This window comes from Haliaeetus albicilla, chromosome 1 (genome assembly GCF_947461875.1).
Source record: "Haliaeetus albicilla chromosome 1, bHalAlb1.1, whole genome shotgun sequence".
Classification (NCBI taxonomy): Eukaryota; Metazoa; Chordata; class Aves; order Accipitriformes; family Accipitridae; genus Haliaeetus; species Haliaeetus albicilla.
Window position 1 is genome coordinate 24,328,781 of NC_091483.1, and position 25,428 is coordinate 24,354,208.

The window sequence follows — 25,428 nt, forward strand, 5'->3', positions numbered from 1 at the left end:
AGGCAAGAAACAACCAGCACCTGCAACCAGCAACCTGACAACCAGCCTGTGTGGAGAAACAAAATACCAGTGCTGTCTGCAGACCCAGGGTCTCCAACCACTGCCAAGGCATCTGCAAGCCACTGAAGGAGGCAGACAGTTTCAAGACCCTACTTAAAGCAAGCACCTTAGTAAGCACACACATAAAGTCAAGCCCTAAAATCCCAACAGCTTTCCAATACAATCAAAACACCTGCTGGCAGTGCTGAGGTGAATTCTCACCTTATTCCCTAAATCAGAGCATTACCAACTAAAAGCAATATGGTCTCCATTCCTAAAAGGTATCCTAAAAGACATGGAGATCAAATTCTGTTATGCATTGTCATGGTTTAACCCCAGCCAGCAACTAAGCACCAGACAGCTGCTTGCTCACTCCCCCCGCACCCAGAGGGAAGGGGGAAACAATTGAAAAAAAGTAAAACTCATGGGTTGAGATAAAGACAGTTTAATAGGACAGAAAGGAAGAAAATAATAATAATGATTATGATAATAATAACAAAATGACAATAATAATAATAGAAATAATTGGAATATAGAAAACAAGTGATGCACAATGCAATTGCTCACCACCCGCTGACTGATGCCCAGTATTTCCTAAGCAGCGATCTGCCCCCACCCCCTGGCCCCCCCAGCCAACTCCCCCCAGTTTATATACTGGACATGATGTCACATGGTGTGGCATATTCCTCTGGCCAGTTTGGTTCAGCTGTCCTGGCTGTGTCCCCTCCCAGCTTCTTGTGCCCCTCCAGCCTTCTTGCTTGCTGGGCATGAGAACCTGAAAAATCCTTGACTGAGTCTAAACACTACTCAGCAACAACTGAAAACATCCATGTGTTATCAATCTTATTCTCACACCAAACTCAAAAGATAGCACTATACCAGCTACTAGGAAGAAAATTAACTCTATCCCAGCCAAAATCAGGACATGCATGCAACTAAACTTAACAAAAGTAAAGAAACTTGGCACAGACGCACCCAGAGTGTCAAGGCTGTCAGCTTTCACTACCAGTGGACTCACAAGACCTCACTGTCCATCACCAATAAAGCCTTCGTGTTGACAATAATGACTGCTCTGCCGCCACTGAGTTCACTCAAGCAGAAAAAAAGGAACTGACATAATGCTTAGACAGCATTTGGGAGCAAAAAAAAAAAATGTTTAAGGTGATCTATTGGCTTTTCGGGGGGCAGTTGACAATTTATCCCTTCTATTTCTGTTGAGGGAAGAAGGTGGAGGTTGCTAGGGGGAACAGCACATTGCCAACACATTTTATGAAAAAAATGAATGTGAATATTAGTAAATCAAAGATGGATAAACCTAAATGACTGAGGTTTTTTGAGAAATTAACTTACAAAGGCAAGTACACAGATAATTCCCCCAAGTTGTTTCACTGGTTTGGGACATGCAAAACAGTTTAAAGAGTGATACAGCTCCACACAGAAACATCATGAAATGCACATTACTGATGCTGAATGATTAATTTCCTCCCAGGTGCTTCTCTATCCCCTCAGAGAATTACAAAGTTCAAACTGGTCATTCTGACCTCTTTCTAACATTAAGTGATCCAGGTTAGAGAACCCAGGAGTTAATACCTTGGCAAGACACTTCAGTACTGCCCTCTGCACCAAAATGAAGTACCTGACATGAAAGCCTGCAAGCCCAGGGTCCTACCCTCTCTCCTACAGGCTTAATACCTGCTACACAGCCACCTAAACTAGAACCTCTCAACTTCTGCAGGAGACTGTTTCCTCTCCATGCATACCCCCAAGGCACAGTTTACTCAGGAGCATGCCAGCTGCACCCCTGCTGATGCTCAGGAGCTTGCCAGAGGGAAGAGAACAGGCAGGACTCACCTTCTTCCTCAGGGCTGCCAGACCAGCTCATGCAAGTATTCCCTGATCTGCTGTGTTAGTACATGCTACATCACCTTCTCATCCTTCCAGGTAGTGGTCACCTGAGCAGCTCTACCTGGTCAAAGTCCTCCTAACATACCTCCTGCACAACTCAAATACCAGGGAAGAGGGAGAGAAAAGGAGGGTGTTTGCCACCACCAACACCCCCAGTGAGACAGTCACAGCATGCACTGAATGCTCCCATGCCAATTATTCTGGCCCAAAGCATCTTTAGTCCTCTTTGCAAAGCATTAGCACAGCCTTCCTGCTTCTACGCACAGCCCAGGGCAGCCTGCAGGTCACAGCACCCTTGTCCACAGCAGACAACGTGACACTGGACCTCTGCAAGCAGCCACCCATCCATCACCTCCCAAACCTAGAAGTCAAGTGCTGTGAATCGCAGTGCTTACATCTCCTCCTGACTGTCTCCTCTCAACTAGCTTTCTTGCAGAAGACAGGGATAATTGCTTTCTACTTCCAAGAGGCTAAGCGCATTAAACCTTCAGAGAGGCTCAGATACTGCACTAACCAAAGCCATAGCAAATACCAAAACTGAGACCATAAGACATATAATAGGTCAAAGAGACAACTAAAATGGTAACAAATCCCCAGAGAGACCTAAGCTACTGAAGGCCAGTGCTCAAGTTTGCCAATACAGCCAGCTGTGAAAGCAACTGGGGCAGCAAACACTTTCACCTCAGCAAAACCTGTCACCTCAATGTCCAGCTAGTCACAGAGCAGAATGAGGGACAGGCATGATGTGAACACAGAGGACAATCCATCTCTCCGTTCTGCCTGTGCCAAAACGAGGGACATCTTAAGAACAAAACGTGTTTTCAAAGGAGAAAAAAGATTCTCTACAAGCTTTTAAAATATGCAGCAATTTTACAGCAGAGATCAGAGAAAATTAGTTTAGTAAAGAGTAAGTTATAAAAAAAATTGTTCATTCCAATGCAATCATTAACACAGTATTTCTGCAACATTCTCTGAGTAAAGAAAAACACCTAGCTTAAGTCCATCCTGGTTGGAATGAGGCCCTATCTCTCACCAGCACTTACGGTAAATAAGAAAGGTGCACTTATGACAGATATTTTAATTCTGTTTAGATGTTTTACTATAAGCACAAGATTCTTTTTTTTTTTTTAAGCCTTTTTAATGGATAGTAGGCTGAGTATCTGCTGAAGAGCTGCACTAAATACTCTTTCTTCCATAGAACTGAGCACTTAACTAAGAAATTCAGTGCTTTTACCAAGTGACCAATCTGTGTGCGTTTGGTTTTTTTACATCTCATTTTGCCCTTGAACCACATACGGATTTAGATTTATTTCCTAAGGAGGAAGTGAGAATGTTAAAAAAAAGTCTGTTTTCTTATTTTGGGGCAGGGTCTCACTTCCCTGACATCCCTGATCAGTGCTTAAAGCTCATCTCTATTTAAGAATATACATACCTGCACACTTACAGGAACAGACCACTAAAAATGTAGCTCCAAGACAGAAAGACTGGGGGGATCTAACAGTCCCACTTCTGCTCAAGACCCTAAAGCCAACAGGGTCCAACAACACCACTCAGCTGAGCAATCTCAGCTGGACTTTCCCGGGTCAAGGGCTCTGCGCTCACTCAGCACGTGGCGGAAACAAGGATTCCTGCAGAAGCAGCACAGAAATCCTCAGAACAATAAAGCATAAAACCAGCGAGATCAGAGAGCAAGGCACCACATATTAAACTGTCCTGGCTTTGCAATTTCTGCCAGATTTTACAAAGTCCTGCTCCCACCTTCCCCCACCCCGAGCCTTCTGCAAAACACTTTGTATTTTAGTGCAAAGAATAAACGTTTCTTTACAGGCAAGGGTTTTTTTCTTATTTAAAAGAAAGAACAGCAGACATGGAGATGGACCATATACTGGAGCTAAAAAGTGAGGCAATAGTGGGAGAGTTAATAGTGGAGGGGGAAGAAGCTGTCAGACAAGCCTGCCAACTCTTCCTTTCCTCCCATGGTACCTGCCAGTTTACCCATCTGTAAATTGAAGTGCAAATAGCTGCTTTATACTTCAAATTATGGTGTCAACATTTACGATACTATAAGCAGACAGTCTGTCAGTGGTTCTGTTTAAGACAGTTTGCCTGTTTTCCACTATTTGTTACAATTTTTAAGGTAAGCTTCAAAAGGAAACAGGTACTATCTTGGAGTCAATCTTCGCTATAGTTTATTTCCTTTTTTTTTTAAACATGTGTCACTAGGCAGCAATGCTTTTAGTCATATACTTAAAAATGCTGCGTTTCAAATGTTGTTTTACTGTCAAAAGGATAGTGGTTTCCATTTTAAAGCCATGATTGAGTCATTCTAAACCTCTTGAAAAGCCATACATCACACATCAGACTGATCCCAAAAAGACCATTAGACATGAGCTGTCCTTCCTCATACCAGTAATTCCACTGCAGTAAATTTAAAAGTTAATGGGATTACTCCTGTGAGTAAAATAAACACACAGCACTAAGGATATGCTCTGCTATCATGGAAAGCACACAGGGAACCATTCCAATACATGAAGTAAAGAACACGTAACTCCTCAAAGCCTCCTTACAAAGCACTGTGAGCAGACTGAAATGTGTCCAAACTTACCCGTTCTGCATACGCAAGGTACATGCCTGCTAGCAGTACTTAGTACCTACAGAATTACACAAAATGCAATAGCTGTGTGAACGCATGACATAGAAAGCCAAGCTACTAAGAACAACCTAATAAGCAAAATGTTCTGATCATGCGTATTTTTACCCAAAGCATTAGACTAATTGAAATACATAGATATGAAAATTAAGACTATTTTCACACCTGCTTCTACTAAATACAGAAAAAAAGCCTCCTTGAAAAAGACTTCATTCACTGATTAAAGATAAACATTGTGATGTTATACCTAAATACGCATTTATCCAGTGTGCCATGACACAGAAATTATACGTCAGTATGAAACAACACACACACAAGTCAATACGCTGAGAACAGGTAGGCTCATTCCAGGCTCTGGCATGAATAATCTGCAAATTACAACCCTCCTTTATTTTTGCCTGAACCAGACCCACCCCTTTAATTGTACTCATTTATTCATTCATTCAAATTAAAAATAATACATTAAGATAAAGCTAGCTTCAAAAAACCCTGAAAGAATTAAGAGGAAGAGGACCAAATGCAGGAGTTTGTAACTAAAGAATATTCTTCTAGTCTTAAACACAACACATTACAAAGTAGGACTGATTTTGTCTCTCTCACCTTTGTCTGTTTAAGTCAATGTCATTATCTCAAACTGTATTTCTTTTCATTTGCTTAACAATATACTTCCTTGTTACAGCACTGCCTCATCAGCACTTACTTCTCCTGGAAAGCCCTAAAATGAAATATACTTTTTATTTAATGACATTATGCAAGCATGTTGTGGAGTTACTTTGCTACAAGCAATCAGATATGATATACTCCATTCTTTTAATAATTTGCCCACATGACACTTTTTAAGGTCATCTGGGTGACGTCCAAATGAGATCTGCAAACCAATCCGAATCCACAGGCGATGAGTAACAAATCATGAAGTTTGGGGGGGGGGGGGATGTGTCTTTAAACAATTGCTTCATTCATTCTGTGTTTTACATAAATAATTTATATAAGCCACTTCCCAAACCCTGGTACTTACAACAGAAAGATTTAAAACACATGCATTTTTAAACTAAAGGAGGTATAGGAAGCCTAGTCACATATTGCAGGGCTGTCTCTCGCACCCTATTATTATAGGGAATGTATTTTAAAGTAATAATGCACTTCTGAAATACCAGCACTTCAAAATTGGGTAATATTTTCAGTGTACTCTTTGGAATATTTTCTTTGTGACTAATTTCTGAATTTGTAAAAGTATTCAAAGAGAAGAAGGAAATCTCTGGTTCTAATCAATGAACTCTGCTAAAGAGTTAAAAATAACAGCTAAACAACACTTGAAAATGCATGAAATAGCATTGAGTCTTCATCCTTCACTACATGCTTTGCTTTTAATATATAAACTGAGAAAAGGTGATTGAAATCAAAATCCATTTTATTTCCCCATTACAGGAAAATCTGGAAAAAAATAATTCAGTTTTCCCAATGTATATCCTTCAATCCATAACTAGAGATATCTATGAAGGTGACCAGGTTTATGATACAGGCTGGGCACTCAATACTTCCCCATAAAAATGGCAGGAGCTTCTGAAGCTTAGTTGCCCTTGCAAAAAAAGCTACTTCCATGCTAAGGAACCCAAACACTGAATTTACCTTTTTTTTTTTTTCCCCCTCCAAATCTTAACCTAGATTTTTAAAGCATGTTCCCTAAGTGTCCCTCCATTATAGGGTAAAACAGAAAATCATGCACTGTGAACTGTTAACTGCATGTATCTTATCCAACAAAGTCACTGTATTACAGTAAGATTTAGAGAAACAAAAAATGTGATGCAGGGTTAAAGGAAAAAGTAATTGTGAGAATTTATTATCCTCTATGCAACTACATACGTTACATACCTACACAGCACAGGGTATCGGCTAGTTGTTTAACCATGGTGTGTAGAACGAGGGAAAATAAAAAACAAAACCCAGAAAAACCAATACCACCAACTTTTGAAAATATTATTCCCAGGTCTAAGATGGCTACCTCCCTCCGAGCAAAAGTAAAGTTCCCAACCAGCTGAATATGACAAGTAACCCCAGGGAAGGATCTCTCTCATCAGAGCCCAGAAGCAGCTTTTCAAACCCAAACCAGTGACAAGTGTCAGCGGCATACAGCTAGGCAGGTGGACTTCAGCATCTGAGTTTCTCATGCATTAGGCTTCACGTACTGCAGGGTGAGCCATTCCCAGAAGCAGAGCTGTTCAGTAGTAATTGGCAAAGGAGACATGCTGTGAGAAGCACTTGTCAAATAATGCTTGTTTACAAATAAATCTCCTAGCAGGGAAGGACAGCTGTTATTGAATAAGTTCAGGTCCACAGTCAGACCCCTCCTACCAGCAGTCTTTTAGCTTTGCATTTACTGAAGAGACAGATATTAGAGAGCAGCAGTCAGAAAAGTAGGGGGAGAGAGACCGTGAAGCAAGCGCTCACGCTGCTCATCATTACTGTAATATTCCCCTGCAACCTCCCTGTAAAGGTGCCACTAGACCCATTTGCTAGGTAGCTTCATTAATCCTTTCCAGTACTGCTTCCTATTGTGTAAAAGTCTTATTCTGCAGCTGCCTGTTTGTGCAGAGACACCTCTACGCTCGAACGGTCCCGTTGACTCCATCAGTACTATCCAGCTTTTCCAAGAACCGGCAAGGATGACTGAGGATCAAGACGGGGCTCAGAGCATCTGCCGGGCTCTTGGCACCATATCGGGGCACACCGGAGTGCACAGGAGAGTGTGCCTCCCAAAAGGCAGGTGAGTAACAGGGAAAGCCCTTCAAAAGCAGCCACACCACCTCCCCAGCATTGCTCCCATGGGTGAAATCATGCGAAATGGCGTGGGGGCAGAAGGATTGGGCCCACTGTTCTCTAACCAAGGCAAAGCCAAAGCCATTTCCATCATCCCCCAAACCAATGCACTTCCCGAACATTTGATATCTTCACACACAGAGGAACAGTATTTTCCCCTTCCTCTGTACTTTTTTTTTTTCTTTTAAGAAAACTGCAATTCACATTATTCTCGGTCTCCAAAATAAATTACAGCTAGCTGGTTACCTCAGGCCACATCTTTGAAATTCTGGTACGGTTTTCCTTCACCAACCCCTGCATACATCCTCCCTCTAAAGGAGTTTCACAAATAATTACGGTGCATCATGAAGCCTGCTACGTACAAGCCGCCGGCATCCCCTTCAGATGCTGAACTTCTCCACCCATTGCTTTCCCATTACAGCTCTGCCCTCGGATCCCAACATAATAATAAAAAGCCCCAAGCAGTGCCCACATCACGTATAGAGAAAAAAAAAAAAACAAACCAAAAAAAACCAAACCACAAAACACCACAGTCCGGTTTGAAAGCCTGGAAGTACCCCGCTAGACAAGAAGCCTGGACACACGTTTTTGGCTATCGGCCTCACAGAGATTAAACGTATAAAAAAATCCGTCCCCAGCGGCCGCGCTCCGCTGCGTTGCGGGTTAACTACCGGCACCTCCGCGGTTTCCCCTCCTCTTTTATACATGTATTTTAAGTCACGAAGTAAGCGCACTGCGGCCAGCGCTTGCACGGCTGCCCAGCGGGAGCCTCCCCCAGCCCGCCCGGGCACCGCCGAGCCCCGGCCCCGCTCCCGCCCCGTTTGCCCGCACCCCCGCAAGACACCCCCCCCCGCCCCGTGCAAACTAAGCCCTGCAGTTACAGCCGTGCAACCCGCCCCGTGCAAAGCTCACCGAACCCACCCGCGGGAATGCACCTGTGCGACTCCCCCGGCGCTAAACCGCTCGGAAACACAGCCGTGCAAACCCACCCGTGCAAAGGCACCTATGCAACACCACCCCCCGAAAAAAAAAAAAAAAAGAAAAAAAAAAAAAACACTGCAAGACGCGCCCGTGCCAAGGCATCTTGTGCAAAACCACCCGTGCAAGCCCGCCCGCGCCCTGAGGCAGCGCTGCCTCCCCCGCTCCCGACACCCGGGGGGCGCGCAGCGGCCGCTGCCGCCTCCCTTGCCCGGGACCCCGCCAGCCCCACCGGCCAGCCCCACCGGCCAGCGTCGCCCGCTTCCCCCGGCGCGGCATCCGCCTCCCCGGCGGCGGAGCCCCTCTTCGCCTCCCCCCAAAACGTCCCCGAATCGAGTCAGATGAGCCCGAAGCAGCGCACCGCCGGGCAGCCCCCCCCTCCTCGGCGGGCGCTGCCCCGACGGCCCGGCCGCCCCGTCCCCGCTCACCCTCGCTGCCGGGGCTGGCTAGCAGACTCCGGAGCGCGGCGCACAGCAGCAACGGCAGGAGGCACGTCCAACCGGGAGCCGGCGCCCCGGCGCGGCCGGCCCAGCCGCCGGCGCCCCGCGGCCCCATCCCGCCGCCCCTCAGCGCATGGGGCGGCGGCGGCGGCTCCCCCCCGGCGCTGCCCGCTCGGGTCGGCTCAGGACTGGACGGGACGGGGCGGGCTGGCAGCGCGGCTCGGCTCGGCTCCGCTCCCGTCCAGCCGCCGACGCGACTGGGGAGCCGGGGGCGGGGATGGGGGAGGTGGCCCCGCGCCGCCGCGGAGACGCCCCCGACGGGGCGGACCCGCCGCCGCCGCCGTCGCCGCCATCCCGTGCGGGGGACGGCGCCCGCCGCGCCTCAGGGCGCCCCGGGGCGCAGCGGGGACCGCAGCTAAAATGGCCGCCCTGCGGGAACCCCCCCCCTCCCCCCCCCCCAGACCTGCGCTGCCCGCGGGGGAGAGCGGGCGGCAACGCCGTCCCTGCGAGGCGTCCCTCGGGCCACCGGGAGCCCGCTGAGGGGGGACGGGGAGCCCCGGTTCTCCCCACAGCCGCCACGGGTCCCGGTCCCAAAAACTCCCCAGCCCACAGAGCTGGGGAAGCCGCGATGTCACAAGGCGGGCAAGCCTGAGAGGTAGGCTCGTCCCCGGCCAGGGAAGCAAGAATGCCAGAAACTCCATCATGGAGCCAATAGAAAGATGGTTTTCAGGTGTATTTTACCTCAGGTCACCACCAGAGCACAGCTTTGAATCCAGTGCTGACAACTAGTTTCGTGGAAGTTTTCACTGAGGTTTTTTACCCGTCAGAGCCCTAGTTGTCACCCGCTTCATCTTCCTAAAAAAATAAAGACATAAATCCCCAAAGTATGAGAAATTAATTCTTGGAGGTTCATTCTCCCATATCAGTTCTTCCCGAGGGGACTAGCTCCAGATAAGCCAATAAAGACAAAACCCCAGCCTTGCAGGTGCACAAGCAGAAAGTCAAGGTTGACCAAAACCCTTCTTACCTGGAGCTGCCTCCTCCACTTCACCTCACTGCCAAGATTTTGGCCTGTTCATTTATATTATAAAAGCAGTAAAGGAAAGTTGAGCACCTGCAAAAGGCTTTCTCTCCAAGGGGCAAGGCTCAGGACCAGGACTCCAAACAAGTTGCAATTAAAATTGCAAAATCCCCAAAGCCAGCTTTAAGAGGACAAGTAGTCTTCAACCAGGGGAACTGCCGATAAGACAGCTCTCTATGCCACCATTGCTCATTTTTTATTCATAAGTAGCTGGACAATGTGTTTCTCTGTGCCCTTGCACCATATGCAAGCCTCAGCTACTCCCAAAATATAAACATAGTCCTGAACTGTACATGCATATTATTTTCAAAAACGTTTGCTCCTTTTGCAAGAGGATTTTCTACCTCAAGCTAGTCAACATTTTTACTGCCACCAGGAGGACACGGAAGGGGCTTTGCTTTAAAACATGAAGTACATCAGTAAAGTTACCAGCCAAATGAAAAGCATGGCATGCATCTGGTATTCACTATTCAAATATCCTACTAGTCTGCAGTTCAAAAGGCACGAAGGTTTGCCATCAGACCATCCCTGCATGAAGCTGCATGGCCAGATCCTCAGCTGGGATAAATCACAGCTGAGAACATCTGACCCCAGCCCTGCATCAGATTTAAGATGGGAGTAGCACCATGTGGTATACTCATTTCTAGGGATTTGCCATCTGTAGAAGCAGTGGTAAGTTTTGCCACCCAGAAATCAGGGCAATGCAGGAAAACGACATCAGAAACAGCACCTTGCTAGCACAGTAAAAAGGATCAGATGGCAAAGAACAAGTAAAATGCCAAGGTGGATGGGAGCCTCCACTGGCCGAGAGGCAAGACTGCTGTAGCTTGACAAGTCTCTTATCACAATCTCATGTCAAACTGTTGTTTGTCTCCTATTTTTGTCTGCTGTTTGACAGTCATTAACTGCTGTTTGGACTGCCAGGCTTATAATTTAGAGGCATTTCAGATGATATGTTAGTGACATCATAATTTTCTAGGAAACACTGAGATGAGCTTCATATGATTCATAAGCTATTTAAGAACAGCCACCACGCTCTAGGTTTGACCCTAGTTGCCTTTTTTCCTGCAGGAAACCAGCTCTGATTCCAAGATGTTTGGTTTGTTCTCCACCCTGGCTGTCACACAGGAAGAGTGTCCCAACCTCATCTCCCAGGACATCATTGATTACTGATAAAAACCCCCTAAATACAGCCTTATAAAGGGGATATTGCCTTATCACCAAATGGAGGGTATTGCAATTTTATGCACTGTCTAGTGGATCCTATTTGGTGGGGGCTCAGTCTCCTACAACTCTCCTCCCTGTTTTGCCACCAATCTTACTAGTAATCTGCAGCAGGCAATTCTCTCCTGCCTTTTGCCTCATCAGTGCACCCAGTGGGCTCTTAAAGAGAGGACAGAAATTTTAGCAAAGTGCTGCAGCATTCCTGGTAGCCTTGATGGGTAATCAGAGAGAAACTGGACAATCTGATGGGATCCCGTCCTATCTCCCACCAGATTATATCTTTTATTGCTTTGAGTGAATTCACTGTAAAAATCACAAGGTGTGGGTTGGAAACGATTCAGGAACATAAACCACCTCAGGCTCATGCCATTTCTCCCCATATCCAGCCTGTATTTTGTGTTAGTTTCAAATTTTTCTTCCTGCATCTCATTAATTCATTTCTGCCCCTTACATTTATGCCTTTTCACCTATGCAAACAGTATTGCCTCTTCATCATCACTCAGTTAAGGTTTGTATTTTATCCTTTATATCTTTTTCTCATGAGTCATTCCTATAGTGTTAGTAATACCATTATACTCCAAATTCCCTCCAGTTTTCCCAACATCTCCCTCATAGCAGTGTGCCCAGAAGTGTAATCATACTAAAGCCATAATAAAAAACTATCTCTAAACTTCTTTTGCATATAGTGTCTGAAACTGAAATGACAGCTTTGCCTTGTTTAACTTGCCACTTCATATCTAATTTGCTGTCAGCTATTACACATATTTTAAACTATTTTTTAAACCAGACATCTTTTGAGTTAGTGCATTTTGGATTATTTCACTTAGCTATGCAAAAGGTCATTTTTCCAAGTTTAATTTAATTTCTCTCCCATGTATGTAGTTCCCTTCATATAATTCCTGTGTTCTGACTGGCTTCTAATTCCACATTGCCAATTCATTTCATTAGTGTGCTGTTTAATCCTATCATCAACAGGATACACTTGAACAATAAATGAGTCTATCCTTCAGATTATTTTGGGAACCAAAAACTGCCAACCAAATCCATTCCCTGTATCATTATCCTTTACTGAAGTGTAAGGGCATAATACTTACTGAATCTCCATATTCAATAGGGCCATCTGAGAAAAGATTCAATTTCATACTTTAAATTTAAAGTGTAAAGTCCCGCTAAAGCCACATCTTCATTGCGTTGATGGAATAGAAGCCCCACTGTAATGCAACAAACTGTTTAATTAGTTAGGCATATAAGCATTTCTATTTTCCTTTGAAAAGTCCTTTTCTTTCAAAAGAGTCAGAGAAGATGACACCTTTAAGGAATACCCTCGTGAAATTTAGTAATTAGGTTTTGTGTCGTGCCCCCCCCCCCCGCAAGCCCTTTGAAACAGAAGAATTACCTTCTATTCAAAAACTAAATGCATATTAAAAGCAATCTGGGAGCAGCTAAGCAGCTTTGCATAGTAGATATATTTGGATTTGTACCATAAATGCAACTACAATTTTAACACAAAATGGCTGTGTTCAACAAACACCACAGCAGCCTGTGTAGGACTGCAGAAAGCAATAGTCAGAGCCCCAGCAGACAACAGAACAATCTGTACCAGGAGCCAGCGGGGACAGGAAAGTTAAACATCAAGTGCAGGTGGGCCACCCCTTGGCCAGACGAGGTATATCAGCGATTGTGCCCCTCGGTCACTGCTGAAACCTTCATACTTCAGTGCAGAGAAAGATGTTAACCAACGAACCGGTATTTGCATGAAGAAAAATGAGCAAGTGGTAAATAAAGCATTGCCTGTGGAAGTTCACAACCCAACCACTTCTATGGTCTCGGCACCGATTTGTCTTTTGCTACCCGCACAAAACACATGAGCTACTGGCAACTGTGCGCTTAGGAAAATCTGCTCACTTCATTTACAGCCTGAAATTGGATCCAAAGTCATGAAAATCCATGGGAAAAGCATGTGAATATTTGTTTCAGTCAGAAAAGGCTTAGAGAAAGCATGACATTTCAGCCTGGCATTTTATTTTGCAGTGCTTCATCCCCAGCCCTTGGTCCTGAAAACAGTTCTTCCAAAGGCCCCTGACCTGGCAGTGCACTCTCCCATTTGCAAATGCTGTGTCACTACTCCCCTCTCTCGCTGCCCTGTAGTGACCCCATGGAGCCAGATCCCAGGTGTTAAAAACCCACTGTCCACCTGCAAGCAAAGGAACAGTCCCTGGCCCGGAGGGCTCAACGTATATCATTTTGCATGCCAATCTGGATTAGACTGATCAGCAAAATAATCCAGGTCAGACATGGAAGTACATGCTTGTGAGCACTGAGAGCAGCAGCAGATACAGCTGGCAGTACTTGCAGTCCACCCACAAGTATTGAGGTGTTTCTTTGCATCACAGCAAAGGAGAGCATTGAAGGGAACAAGTGAAATGGCTTTGCAGAGATTTATGGAGATTTTCTAATGCAGAAAGTGGAGCACAGGAGAAAGTGCAAAGGCTAATTTGATTACATTGTTAGCCCTGTATAAATTTAATAATGGACTCGCTTCCACATTTCTCATCGTAAACTATTTACATGCATCCACTAACTGCAATAGCTCAGCACCTCACGCTCTTGAATCAGTCTTCCCAACCCACCCCTGTGAGGAAGAGGAGCGTTACTACTCCTGCACAGATAGACAGAAGCAAAGGAGATGTTAAAGATCCAGATAAAAATTACTGAATTGATTATGGCTCCTCTAGATCAGGGACAATGTTCTTAAAATATTAATGAAATTATCTTATTCTTGCATCAGAATAAGAATCAGCAGATATTAAGAGGAACTGGCTTATCTCCTCAAGACATTCAGTCATGAGCTTTAGCAGACACTGCACAAACTTGGGCAAGTGACCTGGGTACATCTGCAAGTACCAGAGTGCTTTGTGAAAACCTAGCCCTTGAGTAACTTGCTCAAGGTCACACAGAAGGTGTGTGGCAGACCTGAATCAAGCTCAAAAGCTATTAGAGCATCCATTTGCTTTTCGTTCTCACTCTTCCTTTTCCAGCATGTCATTTTGGATCAGGATCTACACTAGCAAATATGGACATTACTGTAGTTCAAGGGTTCACATTCAGCACTTCACTCATTAAATGCACATTCTTTCAAGGTACAAACACAATAATGGATATAATGATGAAAATCACTATATTAGTGTATCATTTAATAATGAAGTACATTAATCTCCTACATAGAATACTGTCCAGAACTCAGTTCCTTCCTGAACTATGTTTCATAAGGTCAATAATGCCTTCTTTAATTTCTAAGGGCAGTCTGGATGGCTACCCTGAATTTCTTTGATTATAGGCAGACTACTTTCGTTAACTCGAGCTACTGCCCTGTATTCCATACCAAGGCCAACTGTGTCCATTCTCCTCTTGTTTGAGGAAAGCAAATCCCTTTCATCTCACCTAGCTCCTCCAAGCAGAGCCATTTGATACAGACTTCTCTATTTCAACCTACCCCTAATGATTTCCTAAATAAATCACATCATTGTCAGTCACTTCATATCTCAAATACTTGCAAATGCTTAGCAATTTCAGCTGCCAACACATTCATTTATATTCTTGTGAGATGGCATCTGGATCACAGCTATAGTCTTTGAGTCCTTTCCATCAGCTAATTGCAACTTACTTTGAAATGCAGGAGCATATTTATTTCTCTCCTTCCTTTGCAGTATTCAAGTTGTGCCTTTAGGTAGGCCTTGTGTTCCAAACAGAAATACTTCACTTGCAAAACTCCAGTGTCTACTCAGAGAAGTGCTTCAGCAAGTACAAATATTTTTTTTTACATGTGCTTTGTTAAGTAACTTTTAAAAAAACAGAGTGACAAGGTAGGATCAGGGCTAGCTTTCTGGGACAGACTGCCTCACATGACAAATTCTGACACAAGTATTGCCCAGTGACATACAATCCATGTGTTTCCCACTGTCACTCAGCTTTCAGTGTTTCTTTCCCTACCCCATCCAAGAGTTACAAACAAAATACTACTCAAAAGAGCTTACCTGTGCTAGATTTTGAAAAATGGAAAGAAAAGGCAAAAAATCAGCAGCCACCTTTTATACACAAACTTCCCAAAATGAGGGTCTAGCTACCATGAAGTGGCAAGCCTTCCAGACAGACTTCTGCTCATTACTAGGAAAAACTGTTCCTTCCATAACAGAAGAACTGGAGCAGTTAGGCAATACTGCAATCAAGCTACAAGACTCAGGTGCCTTGATATAAGATTTGCTTCTGACAGACACCCTGAGTGATCCCGAGGAAGCTATTTCTCAGTTGAGAATATCTCTTTACTCGATGCTCAATGACAGGTTCCCAAATGAGGAGCAAGTAAAGTCCTCTTAAAGACATGCTTTAAAGGGTCAGTATTACATCTGAGGTGAGGCTGAAGGGGATGACCATCCAGCCTGGTCACCATGACTATCACAGTAGCATTTTTGCATTACTGTTCATTGGCAGTCGATTTAACAACCCAAGCAGTATCCTGGGAACCAGACAAGCCAAATCCAACACTTAGAACCACCAGTGTGCCTTACTTTACCTCCCTGTTCTTCTGAGTCTGCCCCTTCCCTTGCCAGACACCCTTTCCCTTCTCTTTCAAGCAGGACTGCCCTTTAACATAACCACTGGCCATGCCTGCTTGTCACCACCTCCTCATAGAAGCCCTTCTCATTACCTTTGACATCCCTTGCCAGATCCAATTCCAGCTGGACATTGGCTTTTCTAACCTCATCTCTGCATGCTCAGACAGCGTGTTTGTATTCCTCACAGATTTCACTGAAGTATTACTGGTGCACTGGACAGTACTGGGGTATAAGCACACCATGCATCATGACACAGCTGTAAGAGAGAACTGGCAGCTTGTTACCAGTTGTTTCTCCTTTTATAGCTCCTCCTCTTTGCTCTCTAAACGTCATGCCCCTTTCTGTCTCTTCCAAGATCTTCTGGGCTGTGGCACTTTTGCTTAATCTCCACTCAATTCACCCCTTGGTAGGTTCTGCCTTCCCAAGTGTGCACTCCCAGACACTTCTGGCTGCCTCTGTTTTCTGCCTTTAATTCTGCCCCCAGCTAAATAGAAGAGTAGGCGATTACAATTTCATTCAGTCAGGAGGTGAAGGATATTGGGGCACATGCACAGCAAGTCGAGAAAGGAGTGGCAATCAGATTACAGCTGTAGCCTAGAGCAGAATACTTAGTAATGTGAATTTATAATGGGTCTCTGGTCTAGGGCACATAATCAACATTTTACCCAGAGTGCAGTAGTCACCCAAAGACATTTACTTCAGGAAATACTGAGCCTGGTATAAACATTTAAACTTTAATAAAACCATTACAGATGCACTGATTGCATAGGTCCTTTAGACAGTGAAGCTACATAGGGAAGTGAATAATAAAATAAGCAAGGTGAACAGAAGTCATTATCAGGCCATTTACATAAAGATTTACTGAAAACTTGCCCTTAGTATGGCTTTTGGTCAATGCATTATCCATACCCAAGAACTGGTCACTGAACAATAACCATCTCAAAACATATCCCATCTTAGACATACATTGTCCTCTGCAGATCAGTTTATTTAAAGAAGTTAAATCAAGAATCAGTATTTTGACTCCTATTTCATATTCACAGTATCCAGACCCCTTACACATCTCAATGTAACATTAAATTAAAACATAACATCCTATTTTTGTGGGGCTACATGTTGTTTCTGCACATGCTCAGAACCACTTCGACACTAACAAACAAGTTGTGTTTAAATATGACAAGTTAGCTTGTCATATTTCAAGTGACAAACATGACTCTGCCCACAGAATAAAAAAAAAGATAAAAAAGCATTTACAGGGGAGGGAAGAGTCCAGTCAGGAGGAAGTGCAAATCTACCTCTCTATCTTGTTAACCTAACTAGTTGACCAGTCATTTACATGTTTCATCTTTCTGGACCAATTCAGATGATAGAATTATTCCATGCCAAACAAACATTTCAACGCTAAATAAGCTTTCTCTGTGTTTTGAGGGAACCATCAAATCCACAGTCCCTCCTTTCCAGACAAGTCCCCTAACCAAAGGCAATTATACAGAAAGTATGAGCACCTACAGATAAGCTACAGATAAGCATCCAGGAGAGGCAGGGGTTTGCACCAAGCATTACCCCCTGGCCAGCACAAGCATCTGCACCAAGGATGAGTATTTACTAAAATGCTGTGCAAAGGGGCTGATCATTGCACAAGGTAGCAGTTGACACTTCTGTTCTCTGCTGCTTTGTTGCTGGCAGGTGTTGTGAATTCATTTCCTCCATACCAAGCTCTCCCCATTTTGTTTACAGCAAACTCCATTCCATTAACTCTCTTCACCACCACCCCAGGAACTGGGCACCTACACGTTAGGTACCTGTTCTGGGTCTGAGTTAGCCCCTAATCTGGAAGGTGGGAGCACATTCACATCATATCAGCATCCATGGAGAAGAGGCTGCTGCAGGAACGCCCACACCTCCAGGAGAATGGAGCAGGCTTCGTTTATTTTTAGATTAGTAGCTACTTTTTCAGTATTTGGGTGTCATCCCCCCACAAACATGGGAGGCAGAAAAACATACTGAGTGGAAAAAGTTGACCAGCCATAAGATGTCGCTTGGGCACTGTTGAACATGGGAGAAAAGACTTCTACTTCCTAGGCCATGTTTATAAAGCAACACAGCTTTCTCTGCTCCGCAATTGACCTTTTTCCTAGGACTGATCCAAGACCTTACATGAACTTCTAAAACCAAAAACCTCAACACCTCCCAATAAAAATACAAGGCCAACATCTGTCATTTCTTTCTCTATCATCCCAATCTGAAACAGCCCTCAGTGCTCTGCTGGAAGGAAAGCTGGTGGTGATAAGCACAGAAAAAAATCCTAGACACTCAAACAGGGCAACTATGTTTACACTAGAAGCAGTAGGAGATGCATGAGGTCACTTAAACATGGTAATACCTCATAACATACTACATTAATGTAATTATTCAGTTTTTGCCTAGGTCTGTTCTTTCTTTGTCCTGACACCAAAGCAAGATGGACTTTGTGGCATTGCCACTGATTTGCTCTGGTGTTAATATATATAGCTATACATAGATAGCTTGATAACCCATCGGCAAAGTGCAGGTCATAGCTACCTTTTACCTTCTCCATTGAGACCAAAGGTTTGTCTCCATATATATACCTAGCTCCTTGCACAACAGTCCCTGTTTTGATCGGGATCTGTTCTCTCCTGATACTTACATCCATGTAGGTTATATCTGGGTTCCAAGAGATCAGTCTTAGGTTAATTGCATTTGGCTAGCAACTCAGTCCTGTCATCTCAGTCAAGTCTTATTCACAAAAAAAAAATCATCTTCCATTCCATACAGAAGTCCACTGTTCTGATCACTGTCACAATTCCTGCTTCATATTAAGAAAGCACACATGCACACACACCGAGCAGGGTTGGACTCTAAATGGAGGCTTCAAAGCCATTTAGCAAACAGTGTCCTTGAGTTGGCTCAAGTAGTCCATTTCCAGAAATTCAGTCCCAGGAGAAAGTCTGAGCCCTTTATTCAGCTCCTGTTTTTCAACACATAACCTCCTTTCAGAAGAGAGCTTTATCACTCCCTCCCCAGCTCCATTCGAGCGCTAGGGTAAGGGCAATACGCAGCAGAACAGATGCTGTGGCAGGAGTGTGTTTACACGAAGCTGCTGACAGCAGATGCCAGCTTGTAAAATTAGCCAATAAAAATACCAGCATCACTGTTTACAACTACTCTGAGCAAGATGGGCTGCCAGCAAACTGGAAATCACATTGCACTGACACACCAGGTTAGAGATGCAGCATTTAGCATAGCATCATCATTTTTAGGCTACCAGAAGTGGTATTCTCATTCAAGTAGAAGGGAATCAACCAAGAGCTAGCTGACAGTCTCAGTCCTTCTCACGTTTGCATTCCAGAAGAATCCTATTTAATGTTGAAACATAAAAGAACCAGAATTACTGTAACTAAGAAACCACATGTATCACTAGCTACTGAAAGCTTTTTTTATCCTACTACCCTGATCAAACTAGAAGTTGAGCAACATGTATACAGCAAGTACATTACAGAGTAGAAGCTGTTACCTGAACTTAAACCCCCTCCAGTACTTTTTGTAACCACAAATGTAATAAAAAAATCCTGGTTTTATACCAAATTGTTGTCTACAGCTTGCCCATGTAGATCTGGAGATGCTCAGACTGATCCTTTCAGAAGGGTAAAATAGTACTAAAATTTTCCCCAGTTAATTATCATTACTGAGCCATTTAAAACACTATTAAGACCAACATCTAGACTACAGAAATTTAAAGCCTTCAAGAAAATGACTAAAGTTATGTTTTTAAACATAACACTGGCTACAGTCAGAACATTCTCCTTCCATAGCACCAGATAAAGCCAAGTTTTAGAATCTTTTTTTCCTGTTCATTAATTTCCCTACATTGGAAAATATCAACTTTCATTAAAATCTCAATTATTACCTGCTATAATATTCTTAACTAGGAAACTAGATTCTTAAAGGGAAATATTAGAGGAACTGAGATATTTCAGAGACTAAGTTTGAGAACAAGTTTAGTCAGTTATTACTTTTAAGCAAACACATAAATTCAGTCCTCTGAAAAGACATTCACTTTATAAATGGTTAATAAGCTATCAATACCTTCTGTAAGCCTCTTGTAGGCATGAGCAGAAAGTTTAAAAAAAGTAGTAAAACAACGAGAAATATTAGAGATATTATAAACAATAATTAAAAGTAGCCTCTTTTTCTCTATAATCAAACACTGATATCAGTTAATAACACAACATACCTTTGGAATGCATCCAAGAAACCACAACACTAGATGAACCGTATGGCTACAACACCTTTTCCAGAAGAAATACCAAACAGCTTCAGTCTTCTGTATTATGAACTAATACAAGATAAATAAAATAAAAAGAATAAAATCAAAGGGCTGAAATCCTGTTGCTAATCATTTGAATAAGACAAAATTCAAAGTCAGCACTTACTTCAATACATTGAAAAAGCTAATAAATATGATGTACCCCAACATTTAATACAAAAATAGAACTGAACTACCTTCTACTCTACAACTGTCTTACAAGGAACAAACAATAGCCTCTATTATGCACCCAAGCAATAAATAGTGTCTGATACCTTCCCCCAGCTGTGACCAAGCACCAGTTAGGCACAATTGCTATAAAGACTGCATGTGGAGGGAATTTGTCTGTCAGAGGGAGCTGGACTGTGTGGTGGGGGAGCTAGGAGGGATATGCTGTAGCCTACTGGGAAAAGTGATGTGTTTTCTTTTCATTGTAAGATTTGTAGTAGGAAAGATTTGCTTGTTTTGTTAAAAATAAAGGGCTAGGGAGCAGCGAGCGAGGGGTCTGGAAGCCTACAGAGATGTTTATGAGCTGTGGATGGTATCTTATTGTTGGTTTCAGGCAGCATGGAGACCTTTACAAGAGGTCTCTGGTTGGTAGCAGTCATGTTACTAAGCCCTTTAGCTTCTTTTCAACTAAATAATTGTGCCTTTTCCATAAGCAGCTCTTGTTCATGAGTAGCTTGGGGCTTCTCAGCTGTGTAGGTGAGCTCTGTTCTTCTGTTACTAGAATGTTTAAAACATCATACAGAGAATAAGGACGTTCAGTTTGGGGAGCTGAAGAAACCTTTTTTCTTACTGTAGTAAGAAGTAGAGACTTTTCTCTCCTCTCAGTATATTACTGAGAAGTAGTATTATAGCTTTTTCTTCCTGAGCTGCTTTTTACCCTCCATACATACTTCTTATCAGTAGTACCTTTCTTTCCCTGGGACACTGGAGGTGGGAGAGGTGGTTACTAGGGCTTCTTGTGATAATTGCTGTTTCAGAAAAGTAGTTAAAATTGGTTAAAACTTTGGGTCTTCCTTAGGCAGTCCAAAACCTGATTGTTTCAGCTGGGTTAGTTAAGCTTTGCCTGCTAGGTACAAGTGAAAGCTATGTGCCTGGTCAGTGCAGGTTGCTTCTATGCACAGCTGCTAATACATTGATGAGTTTTGTTTCTTTGCTTGAGCATATGTTGAATTTCAGGCTGTGGGTAAATTTGCTGATGTGTTTGAGGCTGCTTCAGGTATGTAAAACTAAGCTTGTGCAAGAAACTATAGAAAATAGACTTGGTTCTACAGTAAGTGCAGAAGAAATGTGGTCTGTCAGTAATACTTGATGTGATTAATTTACATAATGTATATTTTTGCCTCTTTAAACTTAGAGCAGTGATTCAGTTTGTTTATTGTGTTGTGATATGGCCTAGAGACTTCAGTAATGCTCTTATTTGTGAGCTGGTGTTTGAGTGCAGAACCAAGGAGTCTTAAGGTGTGTGTGTGGTCATACTTATGAGCCTGAAAGGACTGTTTAAATCCTTGATGATCTGTATGCTAACTTTCACTTTCCTGGGTTTTATTATGTGTAAAACAGGGGCTGCCACCCAGACTTCATATATGGTCTTTCCTAAACAAAACACTGCAAGTAGTTTTACAGATGCAGTTGCACAGAATTGAAGGGCTTTCCTTTTCCTACTAGTGTGCTATTTTTGAAGCCTGTCCAATAATGCTTAACCCTTTCACATCATCTTATTCTATTTTTAATCTGTATATGTCAAGTTCTCCATCTAGATGTATATAGAGGCATTTGGCTTGTGAAGTCTCTAGAGACTGATACCCTGCTCTTTTTATGCAGTGTGTGTGATAAGGTACTTCCTTGCTAGGATCCCAAAGGACTTGTGCTGTACTAACAATAATTAAGTGCTTTAAGCTGCTCCATGAGTTATATGCTCCTGGGTAGGGAGGGTGAGGAGTGTATACATGGGGAAGGATGGGGCCCATAGTTCTCCAGTAGAGAAAATTTTTTCTTTGCCAAATGCAGGGGTCATGAATCTGCTGGTCTCACCAATGGTACAAGAGGATGTATGGAGGTTGTACTACAGTAGGGATGGACTTTTTCTGCTTAATTATATGTATTCATGTTAATTGGGATTGATGGTCACAGAAAGCAACTTTCACACATTTCTGAAGAGTTATTGTCATCTCAGCTGTTGAGTTCGGAGTTGAAATTAAATCTTTCCAAATGGAAACTTCTCTGATGCCTGCAAGAGACAAGCATGCATGTACCTGAAGAATTTAAAAAAGCAACATATGGGAGCTGTGAAAGACTGCTCAAAAGTAATTTTTGGTGCCTTTAGCTGTGTAAGGTGCAGCATCTGAGAAAATCTGCACTTTACTGGAAGTGCTTTTTCACGCTGGATAACCCAAACCCTTCACAGGTTTAACTTCAAGAAACTAAAGTCATGCCTGGGTTTTTCTTTGGCAATTTCACTTTCCTTGCTGGAAATGTTTCCATAGTCTTTCTTACAAAAGAATTATTTCAGACACTAATTTATAGAAGCTACTGTAATGAAAAAAGTAATTGACTGATTAATGTTCCTTTTACATACAGCTGTAATCACCAGTTGATTTTTATGGTCTCACCATTTTGTACTGGTCTTAGGGACTACAGATTTTTTTCTTCCTCATACCAGTGCTGTATCTGATAGTATAAATGTGGTCTGTCAATAGGCAAATAATTAAAAAATAAGCATTTAATTCCTGTAGCGTGCTGTTAAGGTTTAACTTGTATCTTTTTAATCAAACTAAGAAATACCAATTTGGGAGTTAGCTCATCACATGTCAGATATGGCACAGATCCTGGACAGTGCCTCGTGGCTTATGAGTGTGAAGTCTGTATCCTGTAGCAAATAACCACCTAACTCAATCTCTTCTATTTAGACCTGGGTATACAAAAGCTATGAGAAAGGAGTATGACTTCCATCTCAGATGCCCAGTAATAAAAAATAATACATCAGGTGATATTTGTCAAGCAAACTTGACACATCCCCTTGGCATATGTGGATGGGGAATAACTTCCTTCAACTGAAGTCCTGCTTTTCACTTTAATATAACTGTTTGGCTCTACTTTATCTGCTTACGTCACATTTAACTGTCCATCAAGGGACCAAAGGTGCATGGGGGCAAGTTGGGAGAGAGAGCAGGTAGTTAATCAATAGTATGATTGAGGTTGGTCTCTATGTATGATGGGTGTTTTCACTGCTTTGTGGGAGTGGAATGAGTATTTGTGTAGTATTAGGTTCCTTGCTTTGTGGCCAAGAAAAACAGAAGTTGCTATCATGGTGTCTGTGATGTACAGGGTTCTTTATAAAAGAACTAGTTGCAAGTATTTCCTCCTGTCAAGCTTCTGATTTTTCTCTTGCATCTATAGTACTTTGCAGTCTGGCTTCAGGGCAAAAATATTCAGTAACTTTCATCTTGGATGGTAAGAATTCTCATGGGTTTTCCCCAAACTGTATACTCCAACTTCAGGGAAATAGCAGAGCTAGTGGTAACTATATGATATAAGTCTCAGTGAAGTGAGAAGAGGTTGGCCTTGGCTTAGGAGGTTTGCCTGAGTTAAATGTTGTTTTGGCGATTCATCAGACTGACTCTTACTCTAATTGGTCAATGGTTTTTCCAAAACGAAGGCTGACTGAAATACCTGCTTGGAGACTACAAGGGAAGCCACTGCCCTCTTGAAATTTCATGTGTGAATGAGGGGGCTGGAGATGGAGTGCTCTAATATCCAATCTTGCTTCTCCCTTCTGCAGCAGTGGCTTCCCTTGTGGTCTCCAAGCAGGTATTGCATGAAATGAGGAATAGCCATAAACTTCAAAATAAAACAACTTAAACTGAATTCTGGCTTGCTGTGCAGTTCATTCAGGCCTTGGTCATAGAAGGTGAGTCAAGCTGCAGGGGTCTAGCTCTTAGTTGGGAACTGTGGAAGGCATTTAAACCTTGTATTCCTGCAAAGTAGTTTTCTGCATGAGTGCAGGCAAGCTGCCAGCAGCCTGAGGACTGCCACAGACTGGTGTGTAAGTGTAACTGCAGGACATGCTTGTTCTTAATAAAATAAAATCCTTCCTATGCTTTTTCTCAATCAAGATAGATGCTAATCCCTTAAAATATTAGGACAATGACTGTTCAGGTGTTAGGTGCTGTACATGAGTTAACAAAAAGCATCTTAAGCAACTTTGTTGTTAGCCGTGCTCACACAAACCAGGAGTGTTGTTAGACTTTGATTTTACTCCAAGACAGCCAGCTTCTGAACCTTATGAAAAAGCTTGTGTTGTATTAGTAGCAATCCTGTTCCTTGTCTTGAACATATTGGAAGCATCTATAACATATGATATAATCAGAACAGATTGTGACCCTCCTACCCCTGATTTGAATGGGATTCTTGCAAAGTCAGGTTCTAGCCAGGGGCTTGTAATTGTGTTCTTGGCAATCATGTATGTTAATTATCTATGATCATGCTGTGTAGAAGGAAACTGTGCCCAATATGTAGCTTCCCTCAAATGTGTGGCTATCATAGTCAGTTGGTAATGTTTCTTTTTGATGGTGGGTGGAGAGCGATCTTGCCTGCTTTTCTCCATACTAGGTTTCTTTGTCTTCTGAAAATGAATTGTAAGATATGTGTTCCACTGGAAGACCACTGAACTGCCAGAAATACAGGAGAATAATGTGAAAGTTATGCGCCTTGGGCATGTGATAGCTTAATCTGCTCTTCCATGAGTGAATAGGTCTGTCATGCAGGAATTTATCTATGGAGGCCTATGTCTTTAGTAGTAGATGGAGGCAAGATGATTCATCTTCATTCATTAAATCAGCGTGAGAATGTATTCAGAATAGGCTGGTATGTCATCTGCTGTAATCTGGGTGGTTTGATGGGGTAGTGGAATAATGCTGATCTCAGGATAGCCAGGTTCTGATGGATGTTAATGAATACAACTTATCTAAGTGAATTTGGCAATCTGTCATGTGCCTGGTAAAATGACTTGTTAAAGGCACAACACTGGAATCTTTGATTTTGCATCCTTTTGAAGCTTATGCTTGTTTCCACCTCACCTGTGGAGGCTGACATCTGAACTACTGTGAACAAGTTGGTCTACTTCCCAGCACCTGGGGCTGAAGTGTGACTTTCAAAAGCTTTCACCTATGAAGTAGGCATGTAAAAGCCTGGATTTTCCCAGGAGGCTGAGCATAAGCAGGTTCTGCCCCCTTCAGAAGGATTTTAGAAAAGTCTGCACCTTTGGACCCAATTGCACAGGTCTTAAGGCAGAGAAATAGTTCTTTAAATGCTTAATTCTGGTTTTGTAGGATAAGCTGTGGTTCAAGGAC

The 25,428-nt window shown here is 43.0% G+C and overlaps 1 protein-coding gene and 1 long non-coding RNA gene across 13 annotated transcripts in view; both read right to left on the minus strand.

Moving 5' to 3' along the window:
* EPHA5 (EPH receptor A5) overlaps positions 1-9,084 on the minus strand; it is a 203,818-nt gene extending 194,734 nt beyond the window's left edge. For 4 of the 12 annotated variants that reach the window (XM_069782205.1, XM_069782196.1, XM_069782227.1 and 1 more), the window contains exon 1: positions 8,815-9,082. In XM_069782205.1, the coding sequence (XP_069638306.1) occupies positions 8,815-8,941 (127 nt within the window). In that variant the 5' untranslated portion in view covers positions 8,942-9,082. Of the gene's footprint in view, positions 1-8,814 lie in introns of all 12 variants that reach the window. The other 8 variants (XM_069782261.1, XM_069782252.1, XM_069782244.1 and 5 more) reach the window with 3 other exon arrangements.
* Positions 1-25,428, minus strand: part of LOC138685102 (uncharacterized) — a 466,921-nt gene that overhangs the window by 270,673 nt on the left and 170,820 nt on the right. The gene's annotated exons all lie outside the window — the stretch shown is intronic.